This window comes from Crocuta crocuta, unplaced genomic scaffold, assembly GCF_008692635.1.
Source record: "Crocuta crocuta isolate KB4526 unplaced genomic scaffold, BGI_CrCroc_1.0 scaffold427, whole genome shotgun sequence".
Taxonomy (NCBI): Eukaryota; Metazoa; Chordata; class Mammalia; order Carnivora; family Hyaenidae; genus Crocuta; species Crocuta crocuta.
In genome coordinates this window covers 2,137,779-2,151,180 of record NW_027533273.1, presented here as the reverse complement: position 1 = coordinate 2,151,180, position 13,402 = coordinate 2,137,779, and the positions used below count along the sequence as shown (strand labels likewise).

General features: G+C 41.0%; 1 protein-coding gene and 1 long non-coding RNA gene across 3 annotated transcripts in view; one reads left to right on the top strand and one right to left on the bottom strand.

Moving 5' to 3' along the window:
• Positions 1 to 1,215: 1,215 nt before the first annotated feature.
• Positions 1,216 to 13,402, bottom strand: part of LOC144218054 (uncharacterized) — a 64,142-nt gene continuing 51,955 nt past the window's right edge. For both annotated transcript variants that reach the window (XR_013331035.1, XR_013331034.1), the window contains exon 3: positions 1,216 to 1,490. This is a non-coding gene — a long non-coding RNA (uncharacterized LOC144218054). The remainder of the gene's footprint in view (positions 1,491 to 13,402) is intronic.
• The window catches only part of ACMSD (aminocarboxymuconate semialdehyde decarboxylase), a 55,032-nt gene continuing 43,112 nt past the window's right edge, over positions 1,483 to 13,402 (top strand). The window contains exons 1-2 of the mRNA XM_077747877.1: positions 1,483 to 1,555; positions 8,922 to 8,966. Of these exons, the coding sequence (XP_077604003.1) occupies positions 1,499 to 1,555; positions 8,922 to 8,966 (102 nt within the window). The 5' untranslated portion in view covers positions 1,483 to 1,498. The remainder of the gene's footprint in view (positions 1,556 to 8,921; positions 8,967 to 13,402) is intronic.

Below are 13,402 nucleotides of genomic sequence, written 5' to 3'. Positions count from 1 at the left end.
AGTAAAATGCTTAGAACAGTACCTGAAGCCATAGAAAGTGCTCAAAAAGTGCTTCTACTTACTTTTGGTATTAGCATATGCCTCCATGTTGATTTAAGGCTCATTTACTCAGTTTTAGCTCATTGAACTATTTAAAAATGATCTTGAGGATTTGCTCATTTTCTTTCAAGCTGAGCAGCATTTAAAAGAATGTTTGTTATAATTTATCCAGAATCTAGTTTAACTTGTTATAATTTACCCAGAATCTAGTTGAAAAGAGTGTTACAGTTTATCTGGAATCTGGTTGAAAATCCTAGTAGGAAGGCTTTTTTGATGACTTAGTCCCTGTGTTGTAGAGACTGAAATGAAGGAAGCATCTCAAAGGAGTTTCAAGGCTGTGCCAGGGACCTCAGGTCCTTGAACATTTTAAGCTTTCCATGAATAGGAAAGGATAACATAAAATAACAAAGGGCTGTTTTGTTCCAGGTTCTCTTCAGAGGCATGGCCATGAGCCCTCCTTTCTGCTCCAGTGGAAACCCTTTCCCAGCTGCTTTGACAGCTCCCAGTGGAATGGCTACTTTCTTCTTTCCTCTGTACTTAGGCAGCGTACAATTACCTATTACAACATATGGATTATTTTACCTCATTCAACCTTATGTCCTTAGCACATAGTAGTTCTCAATAAATGTTAAATGCATGAGTGAACAAATGAAAGAAAAAGACAATGGAAGAAATAATGTATGAAGAATGAGCTCTTTCTCTGATTTAAAAGTAAAGGTGGGGGCACCTGGCTGACTCAGTCAGAAGAGCATGTGACTCTTGATCATGCAGTCATGAGTTCAAGGCCCACATTGGGTGTAGAGATTACTTAAATAAATAAAACTTTTAAAAAACAATTAAAAAATAAAAGTAAAGGTGAAACTTCCCCCACAACTTTTCAACATTCTAAATCTTCATCCACAAGCCAATAGATCAATATTGTTTAAAGACATAAAGATAAATAGCTGAACAAAAAGCAAAAGCATTAAAATTGGTTGCTTCTGAGGAATTAAATCAATAAAAGTGAGTCAGTGATCTATTTTTCTTTAAAAACCCTCTGTACTATTTGCTTTTTAACAATGTCCTATTTTATTTTTTAGTATGTACATCTTGAAAACAATTGAAATATTTAAAAACAAAGATTAGCCGATTCTGGACCTGCTGTAAAAAAAAAAAAAAAAATACAGCACCCAGCAGTGCATTTGACTTATGAGATTTATTACAATCCTTTTTTTATTTTTTAATTTAGTACCCAGAGTCCCAATTTCCAAAGAGTTGTTGACTCAAAGCCAAGTTGACAAATAAGCAGAATACTGAACTTTAATAGGGCAGCTCCAGTGGACCTAGACCGAGTTGAGTAGGCCTACTGACTGGTGCCAGACGGGGCGAAGTAAATTAATTAACTCCATGGTTTTTATGGAGATCTCTTGATCCCGAAACTTCTTTCTTCTTTACATGCTTCTCTTCTGATCCTGTGGAGATGAAAATTGACATCCATAGTCATATTCTACCAAAAGAATGGCCAGATCTAAAAAAGGTAATGGTGATTAATTTACTAAATTTTTTCTGGAACTTCTCCAGGGTTTCTCACTGCCTCTATTACAGATTTATCTCTTCTTTGGGGAATTAGATGTTAAGTTTCTCTGCTCTAGGGGTGATGTAAAATTATTTGCTATCTCTGATTTCTTACTTTTTAAAAATGACTTTTATATTTGTTTTGAAAGAATACTGATCAAAGAAATAGTGCCTTCTTAAAATCCCCTTTTCCCCTCAAATGAAGCATTCTTTAAAATTTCTGGACAATTTAAGTCAGGCAGTTTTACTTCCATTTAAATCACATATTCAGCTGCTGGGAGATATGTGCCAACTACAGAATTTAAAGTTACGGCTTCAAGTAAAAGACTATTAAAAATGGAATGTGATAGGCTTCCAGGACTTCTAAAACACATCTCCTTTCCAAAACGTTTAAAATAAGTTTTAGAAGCACCAAGAGATAGCTTTGTGGAATTTTTTTTAGGTCTATTTTAGGACACTGTCTGAAACCTTTCCTTTTGATGTTCTTTAAGCTGTAAATCCTTGTTATGAACTAGAGAGTAGAACATCAAAAAACCCTAGAGAAAATGACATGAAGTCTTTGTACAATGAGTGTCTCTTTCTCTGGATTTCTCAAAAGAGGGAAATTTCCTTTTGTCATTAAAAACTCTTGAATGAATACTAAAAAAAGGAGGCGGGGAACATGAAAGAAATTTACAATTGGCTTGAGTTTTATTTGGGCTAAGTATCAGGTTTTATTCAATCTTCAGCCTTCTCTCGTATTTTCATGCTACTGATAATGTTTCATGTTTTTTATCCTAAGTGGGGGAAAATGAATTAACCCAATCTCTAATTAAAATATGGTTTATTGTGCAAGTAAGTGAAACTATTTTCTTCTCATAGTTGTCTCCTGTGAGAAAGTTAATCTTGTTCCTTTGTCCATTGGCATTTTAAGTAAGATAGATGGTAGACATTTTAGACTAAAAATACAAATGATGCTGAACCATCTTTGAAAGGTTTTTCTGCTATAGCAAGTAGTGAAAACTAACTGCACCAACCGACCCCTCCAGAAGGGGTCTAAGTGCCTATGAGGGGAACTTGCTGCTCTGAATGCTACTGTCTTCGTGATGCTTTATTAAAGTGTAAACACCACTTCACAAGGTTAGTGATGAAGCCCATAGCAGCCTAAAAAGGTGTCTCTTCTTTGCTGAAAGGGGAAAACTTGCTACCTAGTATCCTGTGCCATGATTCCACTTCTTCTTATCTGCCTCCTACTGGGAAGCCTGTCTCTAGTTTGAGCAAAGAAGTTCTCACCAAGAGCTAGCCATTTCTAGGTGCCCCCACCTAATGCAGAGCCCTTAAGGCAATGTTAAAACTCTAGGAAACTGAAAGATGCAGAGCTTAGGGAGGCTATAACCATAAATGTGTGCTCTGGAAGCTTCCCAAGCACATGTGCTGCTGGCTCTTTGTCTCCCTTCTCCTTCTTAGCATCTAGCTGTCATCTCAAAAGAGGGGAGGGGCATTTGTCCCAATAAACCAGGCTTCTACCTAGTAGACTCACATGCTGCAGGCAGATAACTGATACACTTACTAACACTGATGATATAATGAGAGTAATCATAGCCATTATACTCATTACACTTCCAGGGAGCAATATATATATTTGATTCATATAAAATCATATGAATTGCAGGTAAGATTTCTATTATTAACCTCACTGGACTGATGAGGTACCTGAGACTCAGAAATGAGCCTAGAATCCCAGAGCTATATGGGACCGTGGTGGTCCCTCTGTCCCCCAGTACCTCCCTCAACACCAGCCTGTTCCCCAATTCCCCACACTTAGGTAAACCCACTGAGGGCCTTGTCACAGGGTCATTGGAGCCCGACTTCAACTCACAGGTCAAGCAAGTGGATCTGATATGTGGTAGAATTTTTCATTTGATTGCAGGAAAGCCACTGATGAAATAACCAGCAGAAAACAGTTCTGTGTTTTCAAACTGGGAGGAGTGAGATAAATAAACAGACATGTAAATAGTACTAGTATCTTTCTCTCTCTCTCCCCACATCCAGTCTGTATTGTCACAGTAAAGTGAGGATTAAAGTGATGTCAGTCAAAAGCAGATTTTCCTTGGTGTTCATGTAGTTCAATAATTACAGTAGATTTTCCTTTGTCTTCAAATTATTTCTTAATGGGTAAAATGTTATTTCAAAACATCAGCCTCTGATCTTTTCTCATCATGTTTTCAAACTTTCCAATAAAAGAATGAAAAGAAGCCAGTACTAGTTTTATTGTAGAAGATGAAGCCCCTTTGGAAGAGCTAATATCTGTTTTCCAACCTGCCTTTCCTTATCAAACATTAATGGACACACCTCAATAACCTTGACCTCTTAATGCAGTGAAGAAACAGAAAAGCAGAATCAACATGCCTGGATTGATAATTAACTAATGATTACAAAGGACTGGGATTTGAGAAATGTTTCCATTTTCACTTGCTAATGAGGATTTTAATCAGACTTATAGTTAAGATCCTTAGGGGGGGAATCTATCTGAGGTGTAAAGAGAGCAGATTCAGGGGGCACTTGATTAAACTGAATGAATCAAGACACCCACTATCTGCTGTCATAAAGAGGAGGATGGTGGCCCAAGGAACCATGGTGAAAGTTGTTTCCGATTTATCCACAATGAGATTATTCACAGCAACAACGATGATGATAAGGTCAGGGCTTTTTCTTTCAGAAAGATTTATGGACCACCCACTCTGTGCCCAATAGCAGGATTTACAAAGATTCTTCTAGTTTTAAATGGGGTCAAAAGTTCTGGCCTTCACTTAAAAACTTATATATTTCCATCTTTTTTCATTAGCAATGATTTAATTGCACTTGATCATTGTAAGGTTATAGGTGTCAAAATCCCAGATATAGCCTGACTTTCAAGCAACTCCTCTGAGGAAATAGATACATGGTTTTATCACACAAGAGTTCCTTATTCACCTCATAGAAGTGTGAGGTCCCCAAGACAGTAAATATGCCATTCAGTTCATCTACCTCTGATTCAAATAAACCAATTTCAGAAACATACCTCTTATATATAGAACTGAATTCCCTTGGTTTTTCTAGTTTGTTTTTTATTGTCATGCCCATGTTGTGTCTATGGGACATGGGTCATTGTCTGTCAAACATTTTCAGACTGTAAAAGCCTCCTGGCATATGCTCTCACCAGAATTCTCAAGGTCATAAATTTCAGCCCCCAAGCTTGGTTCAACCTAGGGGAACTATGTAGAGCCTGGACTTGGAGCATTTGCCCTAAATAGGTTAGGCCTTTGCAGGGGGCTTAGGAGAAGCACAAAGTGTTCAAATTTTGTGCTTTCCAAGAAGGGGGAAGGAGAAGCACAGGGTGACAAAGAGCTCCTTCCTTCAGAATACTCCTTAATGTCTGACACTAGGGTATGCCTTCTTCTAACACCTATGGATAAAATAGGCTGTCACCACTATGCTACCCCCAGTGCTGCCCTTGTCTGCCATCCCTATTGCCACCAAGCTCAATAGCACAACCATCACCACTACTGCCTCACAACCTCTCCCATTGCCAAATACTGCCACTGCCATCCCTACAAATACCACAACCATCACCATCACCACCTTTGTCACCACCTCCTCCACTTCCAGCACCACCAAAGCCACTGTCACCATCATCGTGATCACTGTTAGCACTGATAAGGCCCTTTTAATAATCAGGGTCCGGTATCAATAGCTTTCTATGAATTCCCATAAAACCCTATGCCACAGCTACAGCTATCAGCCTCATTTTACACATAAGGAAACAGTGACTTAGAGATGCTAAGTTACACCAACAAAGTTAAGGATCTTATAAGTGGTTTGTCACGTGTGACAAGATCCCTTTGTTCTGCCTCCCTCTGCCTCTCTGCCCTTCCTCCAATGGAATACTTTAGCTTATGGGTTCATGTTCCTTAGTGAATTAACAAAACATAAGAAAGAGAGTGAGGGAAGAAGGAATAGAGAAGGAAAGAAGAAAAGGAGAGAAGGAAACAAAAAAACAAAAACTCTTCTTCTACAGTAAAGTAAAATTTCAATGGCAAATTTTAATTCGAGAGAAAGCTTGTTTACTCTAAAGTGTAACTGGTTGAGGCCTTATTCTACCCCCTCCTCCAATATACAACTCTCAGCAGCTTTAGCGAGGAAAAGAGAATGAGGAATGCACAATGGTATCAAATGCATGAAAGGAGGAGAGGAGGGTGGAGGAGTGTAGGCAAAGGAGAGACTGGGTCCAGGGAGGAGAAGCTAAGGCCCCTGGTAAATAGTGTCTTCTGCATGCCTACCCTACTACTCCATGTCCCCTGATGTCACTTAGGAAGGAGGCAGGTAGATTTTCAGAGCTAATATGATTATTTGGAGTTAGAACTCAAGAAAAGACCTTATGCCAAGGCAGAATAAAGCTTGTACAGAATTGGCCAAATCTTAAATCTGACAGGCAGTCCGCAGTGACAGACACAGAGACATGCTCTGCTGCAGGCCCAGACCTCCCTCTCTCAGTCTAGAGGTGAGAGGGCTGCTAGGAAGAGGGACTTGCCAAGACCTGGCTCCCTCAAGACAACTTCCCTGTAGCATGGCATGAGAACCAACCACTGTTACCACGTCTCATCCAACTACAACAAGCAAGAAGTTGAGTTGATGTTTAACTTCTCTACTCATAACTACTGACCAGAGCTGTTGATGATATCTTCACATCACTGCTTCTAGACCAATACTTTCCCTTCCTCCATCACACTGTGAGAGGCTCTGATCTGAAGCATGGAAATGCAGAACACTAGAAGTTCTTCTCCAATATGACCCCAGACTTTCTTTTCAACCTCTCTCCTCAGACACCATCAGACCCAATAAGTGCTTTTCAAGACTCCCCAGAGATCTTGTGTGTTACTCAACCACAGCATGTCTCCCACACCATTACCCTTTAGGGCTTGCCAGCCCAGCCCCACATGCTCAAGACTGTGCTTCACACAGTCTGGAAGTGTCCTCCACTTTTATTTTCTCTGCCCTAGTAAGGCTGGTTAAGGGTAGGATTCCATGAGGGTCTGAAGAATGAGTGAACAAAATGAGGTTTTATTTATTTGTTTGTTTGTTTTATAATAGGGGATGTTTTAACTTTATTTATTTTGAGAGAGAGAGAGAAAGAGTGAGCGAGCATAGATGAGAGAGTGGCAGAAAGAAAGGGAGAGAGAGAATCCCAAACAGACTCTACACTGTCAGCACAGGGCCCAAGGTGGGGCTCAACCCCACCAGTTGCAAGATCATGACCTGAGCTCCTGAGCTGAAATCAAGAGTCAGACGCTTAACCAACTGAGCTATGCAGGTGCCCCTCAAATACATTATTCTAAACTATCCTATCCTATCCTTCTATTCTATTCTATTCTATTCTATTCTATTCTATTCTATTCTATTCTATTCTATTCTATTCTATTCTATTCTATTCTATTCTACTCTCCTCCATTCCATTCCATTCCATTCCATTCCTTTACTATTTTTAGCTTGGGTTTTCCAAGAAGCAGACCCTGAAACAAGGATTCAAATACAAATAGTTTACTTCAAGGGGCACCTAGGTGGCTCAGTTGGTTAAGCATCCAACGTCGGCTCAGGTCATGATCTTACCCTTTCTGAGTTCAAACCCTGCATCAGGCTCTGTGCTGACAGCTCAGAGCCTAGAGCTTGTTTCAGATTCTGTGTCTCCCTCTATCTCTCTGTTCCTCCCCCACTCACACTCTGTCTCTCTCTCTCAAAAATAAATATAACATTAAAAAAAAAAAAACAAATACAAGTCATTTACTTCAGAGGTAATCCCACAAAATGCCAGTAAAAAGGAAAAATGAGACAGGGAAAGCAAGGCAGCCAGTGAAAAGTGTAGAATGTGTGCCTCATCTCACAGTCATCACGTCCAAGGGGTGGGGAAAGCAGTGTGTTCAGTGTACTTATATACAGACAACCTCAGTCACTGGTTGAGGAATTTGGAGGCTGGTGGGGGACCAGGAATGGGGACACTAATTTCCTGGGACTTCTGACCTTCTCTAAGGGTGCGATCAAAACTGGCTTCAGTGACAGTAGAGAAACTCTTGTCAAAGAAATGCTGGGGCTGGTAGGTGAAGGAGGGCTGCCATGCACAGGAATGTTAAGGGGAGGGAAGACAGGTGGGACATTGACAGTTGACAGCATCTGCTACACAAACTATTTTGTGTTTTAGAATGTCTGGGTCACTATCCCCTAAACTGACTTCCTGATCTACTACTACTCATGGACTGCAACCTATGGTTTGAAGAGCAGTTCAAGATGGTGTTTCCTAGAGAGTAGTCCTTATGGTCCATGTACTGCTGGTGATCCGTGAAATGACTTTAGGTGGTACATGAACAAGTATGTTTTTTAAATTTTATTTTACAGAGAGACAGTGGCGGGGGAGGGGGGGAAGCAGAAAGAGAAAGAGAAAGACAATAATCCCAAGCAGGCTCCACACTCAATGTGAAGCTTGATCCCACAACCCTGGGATCATGACCTGAGCTGAAATCAAGAGTTCAACTGACTGAGTCACCCAGGCATTCCATGAACAAGTATCTTGTAATGTTAATCCTCATTTATTTATTTAAAATTTTTTTAAATAATTTTTTTTCCATTTTATTTATTTTTGAGACAGAGAAAGACAGAGTACAAGCTGGGGAGGGGCAGAGAGAGAGGCAGACACAGAATCTGAAACAGGCTCCAGGCTCTGAGCTGTCAGCACAGAGCCCGATGCGGGGCTCAAACCCATGGACCGTGAGATCATGACCTGAGCCGAAGTCGGAAGTTTAACTGACTGACCCACCCAGGCACCCCATAAAAAATTTTTTTAATGTTTATTTATATTTGAGAGAGAGAGAGAGAGAGAGATGGAGAGAGAGATAGAGCACAAGCAGGAGAGGGGCAGAGAGAGAAGGAAATATAGAATCTGAGGCAGGCTCCAAGCTCCAAGATGTCAGCATAGAGCTTGAAGCAGGACTCAGACCCAGGAACTGCAAGATCATGATCTGTGCCAAAGTTGGACATTCAACCGACTGAGCACCCAGGCACCCCAATGTTAATCTTCATTTAAAAACTGCAACCTACATAAAACTAACATTTCTATGATACAGAATTTTCTTCCTAAATTAATATATTTGAGGAAAAAAAGTAAATTTACTTAAATATCAATATTGAAAAAGTGATACATAGGCGTTGGGGGAGAAAATGAGAAGGTGATAACCTGAAAGGATGGACCTCAGGATCCTTTGCCAGGATCAAAAAAATCCTTTGTTTTGTTCCTCCAGCCTAATTGTGCTTCTCCTCCACAGAGATTCGGCTATGGAGGCTGGGTGCAGCTTCAACATCACAGCAAGGTGAGTTTCTCCCAAAATGTGTATATACTTTGGACCAGGGACATCCTGAGCCTGAGATGTTCTTGCAGGAAGGCCTCCATGGAGCTCAACTCAGGTCCTCTTGTTGACTTTGTAGTAGGCAAGGGAGCAGCACTGAGTTCCTCAAAATTACTAGGAAAAATGAGGGTGACTTCAAAAAGAAGCATTTAGGAAGTTAAAATTGCAACTTGAGAAGCCATTAAGAAATCTTTTTTTTTCTTTTTTTCCTGCCCTAGAATCAATTTTAGCATTTATTGCTCTGCCTCAAGGAAGTGACCTGGGCTCCTTCCACAGGTTATTACAGTATATTAAAGCCAACCAAATAAACAGCATAGTTTAGGTTTGAGCACAAGCTGAAGAAATTAAACACTGGAGACAAGGAGGAGAAAAAGCCATCACTATTAAGAGTTGAGTTTGATAAGAGGAAAAGCAAGAGGAGGAAGGGCTGGGGCAAAGCATTCTGCAGGTCTAAGAGTGAGGCCTAACGAGGCCTAAGAGTGAGCTGAAGTCTAGCACTGCACAGAGGCCAGGTCTGACTTCACTTTCAGAGGCATCTTCTGCTCTGGAGGAGTTCAGAGGGAACATTCCTGAGCTTCCCATTGGACACAGACAGGCCCTGGGGGACAGGCCCTTGAGGACTTGTGGTCTGGGGAGGCACAGTTACCATGCGCAGGGGTAACTTGGGAGAAATGCAGATTTGGGGGTCTCAGCCCAGATCTACCAACTCAGGGACTCTGAGGGTCAGGACAGTAATCTGTGTTTTGACAGGTCTTGGTTGATTCTGATGCTTACTCAAGTTTGAGAACCACTGGCTCAGACATTCATTCGCTTACTCAGTGATTTATATCAACACCTATTCTGTGGTAGGCCCACCAGTCTAGACACCAGAAATATGATGGTGAGCCAGTCTGAGATACTTGCTGCCCTCATGGTGCTCAAATTCTAGGGGTCAACATGTGATCACTAGAGAGAATGGAATGAAAAACAGTGTTGTGGTTGGGAGTGAGTGAGGAAGATTCACCAGGCTGGCTGCTCAGGGAGCCAGCTAAGACTTAGATGACGGGAAGGAAAAGCCTGGGCAAGTGTCCTTGGATGAGGAATAGCAGTTGCAAAGCCCACCAAGTGAGAAAGAGTTTTGTTCAAGGAACAGAAAGGAAGGGAATGTGGCTGAAATGTAGTGAAAGAAGAAGACAATAGAAGATGAGACTGGTGAGGTAGGCAGGGGCCAGATCATGGAGGGAGGCTGGGGATGTGCTACAGAGTCCAGATTTATTCTCAACACAACACAACTTCTCTGAGGGTCTTAATGGCTTAAAAAGACAATCTTGACTGCTCTGTGGAAAGTGAACAGAGACCAGTAGAGTTTAGGGAGCCAAGGTGGTATGAAGAAGCTAGAGAGGTGGGCAGAAGCCTCATCAGACGGGGCCTTGAAGGACAGGTTTAGGTCTTTGTACTTGATCCTGAAGGCAGTGGAGAACAAAGAGTTTTGAACACCAGAATCTCTGGGGCAACTCGTTTTCACCTTCATTAAAGAATGCCCACTAAGTGCTGGTTTAGACACTGTGCTACACTTCTCCCATTAAAAGCGCTAGTCCTAGTCCAGGAGCTGATGATCTCAGCTAACCTTAAATCTCCCTAAGGAAGAGAAGAGTCTGAGTGGAGCTGATCACAAGGCTACTGGGAAGCCCCAAGTGCAGGACTGGACAGTCTGTGATGGATGTTGAAGTCCAGTTTGTAACCTTGGTGCTGCATTTGAATGACTTTCATTTCATTTTGTTTTCATGTCAAGAGATTGCATAAACAGTAAATCTCCTAAAGAGAACAGGAATGAAAACATTTCGTATCTACTACCTACATATTTCCGGCAAAACTGGATACAATTAAATAGAACAAAACAGGGACACTCTTCCCTCTCTCTCAAAAACAAGTCAAAACACAACAGAACTGGATCCGTATTTATCATAATTATAGTGGTCAGGGATTACAGTCACTGGAAAAACAGCATGCAAATGTATATAAATACGGAAGTTAGGCTAAGCAATGAGAAAATCCAGAATTTGGGGGTAGAAATTTCTCTTTGTTCTACCACATTTCTTTGAACAAATATTTTGTAGCCTCCATGACTGATTTACCTCGGAGACTCTTATCCTCTGAAAAATCTTTCCAAAGCATTTCTCTGGTCTTCCCCATGTATTTCTCTTCTTAGCCTTTGGTTTTTCATTGTTCTTAGAATGAATTAAGCTTTGTTCAGAACTAAAACACACAATTTGTCATTTGGTTGAGTATTTATAAAAGTATAGGTAACAAGCCATTTTGTATGGTCTCCTTTAAGAGCTGTGGGTAGGGGGAGAACACCTGTGGGCATTTCAGAGGGTAGACATAGGGTCCTTTACAAATCCATGAGTGAGAAGCATCGAGAAACATCCACTGAGTGCTCTTCAGGCCCTTGGGAATACAAATACAGACCTATGTGTGCATGTGCACATAAACATATGCATGTGTATGCCTCCATACACACATACACATGATTTCTAACTGTTTAGCATTTTCACACATTCTATTCTACGTGATCTCATCGGGTTCCTGCTCTCAAAATTATTTCCCCTATAAAGAAAAACCTGGAGTACCTGGGTGGCTAAGTCAGTTGAGGGTCTGACTTTGGCTCAGGTCATGACCTTGAAGTTCTTGAGTTTGAACCCAACACTGGGCTCTGCTGTCAGCACAGAACCTGCTTTGGGTCCTGTCCCCGTCTCTCTCTGCCCCTCCCCTGCTCATGCTCTATCTCAAAAATAAATAAATATGAAAGAGAAAGAAAGAAAGAAAGAAAGAAAGAAAGAAAGAAAGACCCACCCAGTTTTTCACCTGTGTCCCAAGCACAGACCTTCCATCCCCATAGAGTTGAGATGCATTCATCCTCCCTTTGTGGATGTGTTCTCCATCCTGGAAGCTCCCAGAACCCCATGCTATTGGGATTTTATGGAGGCTTTCTCATGTAGGCATGTTCAATTATTAACTCCATTTCTAGAAGTGGTGGGAGGACTGGAAATTCTAAGCTTCTCATCATGGCTTGGTCTTTCTGATGACTAGCCCCCATCCAGAAGCCATCCAGAAGTCTACCCAGAGTCACATCAATAGAACAAAAGATGCTCCTAGTGCTCTACCACTTAGGAATTTACAAGGGTTTTAGCAGCGTATGTCAGGGGTCCAAAGACCAAATACTAAAGTAAGAGATGCTCCTAGGGTTCTTATCACTTAAGACATTACAAAAGTTTCAGGAGCTTTGTGCCAGGAACTAGGGGCAGAGACCAATAAATATTTTTTCTATTATCTCTCATTTCATCACTGGGGAGCAAGGAAGCCACTCAAGTGGATAAAGAACACACAGACAGCAATAATTTTGTGCTAACTGAGCAAAAGAAACAAAAATAGTAAGGGACTTTAGGAGAGGTGAAAAGCCCAAGACAAGGGGCAATTTTCATGAAATCAAAGAATTGTACAACCATAAGACTAGTGATCATCTAGTCAGTGTTTGAAAATATGGGCTGCAACACAATAGTGAGTCATGATACCAATGCAGTGGGCTAGAGAAGCTTAAAAAATAAAATAGACTACAAAAGAGAATAGCAGAATGCATTCATTGTAAGAGTAAATATTGTTTCATGAAACTTTTGTCTCAGTTTGTATCTATATAAATAGATATATTTGGTGTAATAGGTCACAATGGAAAATACATTTCTTAATGTAGGATCATGGCCAAAACTGATTAAAACCATTAATCAAACCCGACCAGCTCAGAAGCTTGTGTGGTGCAGAGGGATAGCCTGATGGCATTGGGGTTAAGGGGAGAAGAATGGGAATCTGGTGGTGAAACACTGAGTCTGAAAGCACATTTCTAGGGGAGTCTGAATGGCTCAGTCAGTTGAGCATCCAACTTTAGCTCTGGTCATGATCTCACAGGTCATATGTTCAAGCACTATGTTGGGTTCTGTGCTGACAGCTCAGCCTGCTTCAGATTCTCTGAGTGTGTCCTTCTCTCTGCCCCTCCCTAGCTTGTGCTCTCTTCCTCTGTCTCAAGATTAAAAAAATAAACTTTAAAAAAAAGAAAACACACTTTTAATGATACATGCAATACCAGTCATTGGAAATACCAGCCATATTTGAACTTATTTGTGGATAGTATTAGAATTAGGATGTGAAGAGCACCTGGGTGGCTCGATCAGTTAAGCATCTGACTTTGGCTCAGGTCATGATCTCGAGGTTCTTGAGTTTGAGCCCCACATTGGGCTCTGTGCTGACAGCCTGGTCTCTCTCTGCCCCTTCCTCACTCACTCTCTCTCCCAAAAATTTAAAAAAAAAAAAAAATTTTTTTAAATTAAGAAAAAGAATTAGAATGTGAAAACCAGAAGTGTCACAGATTA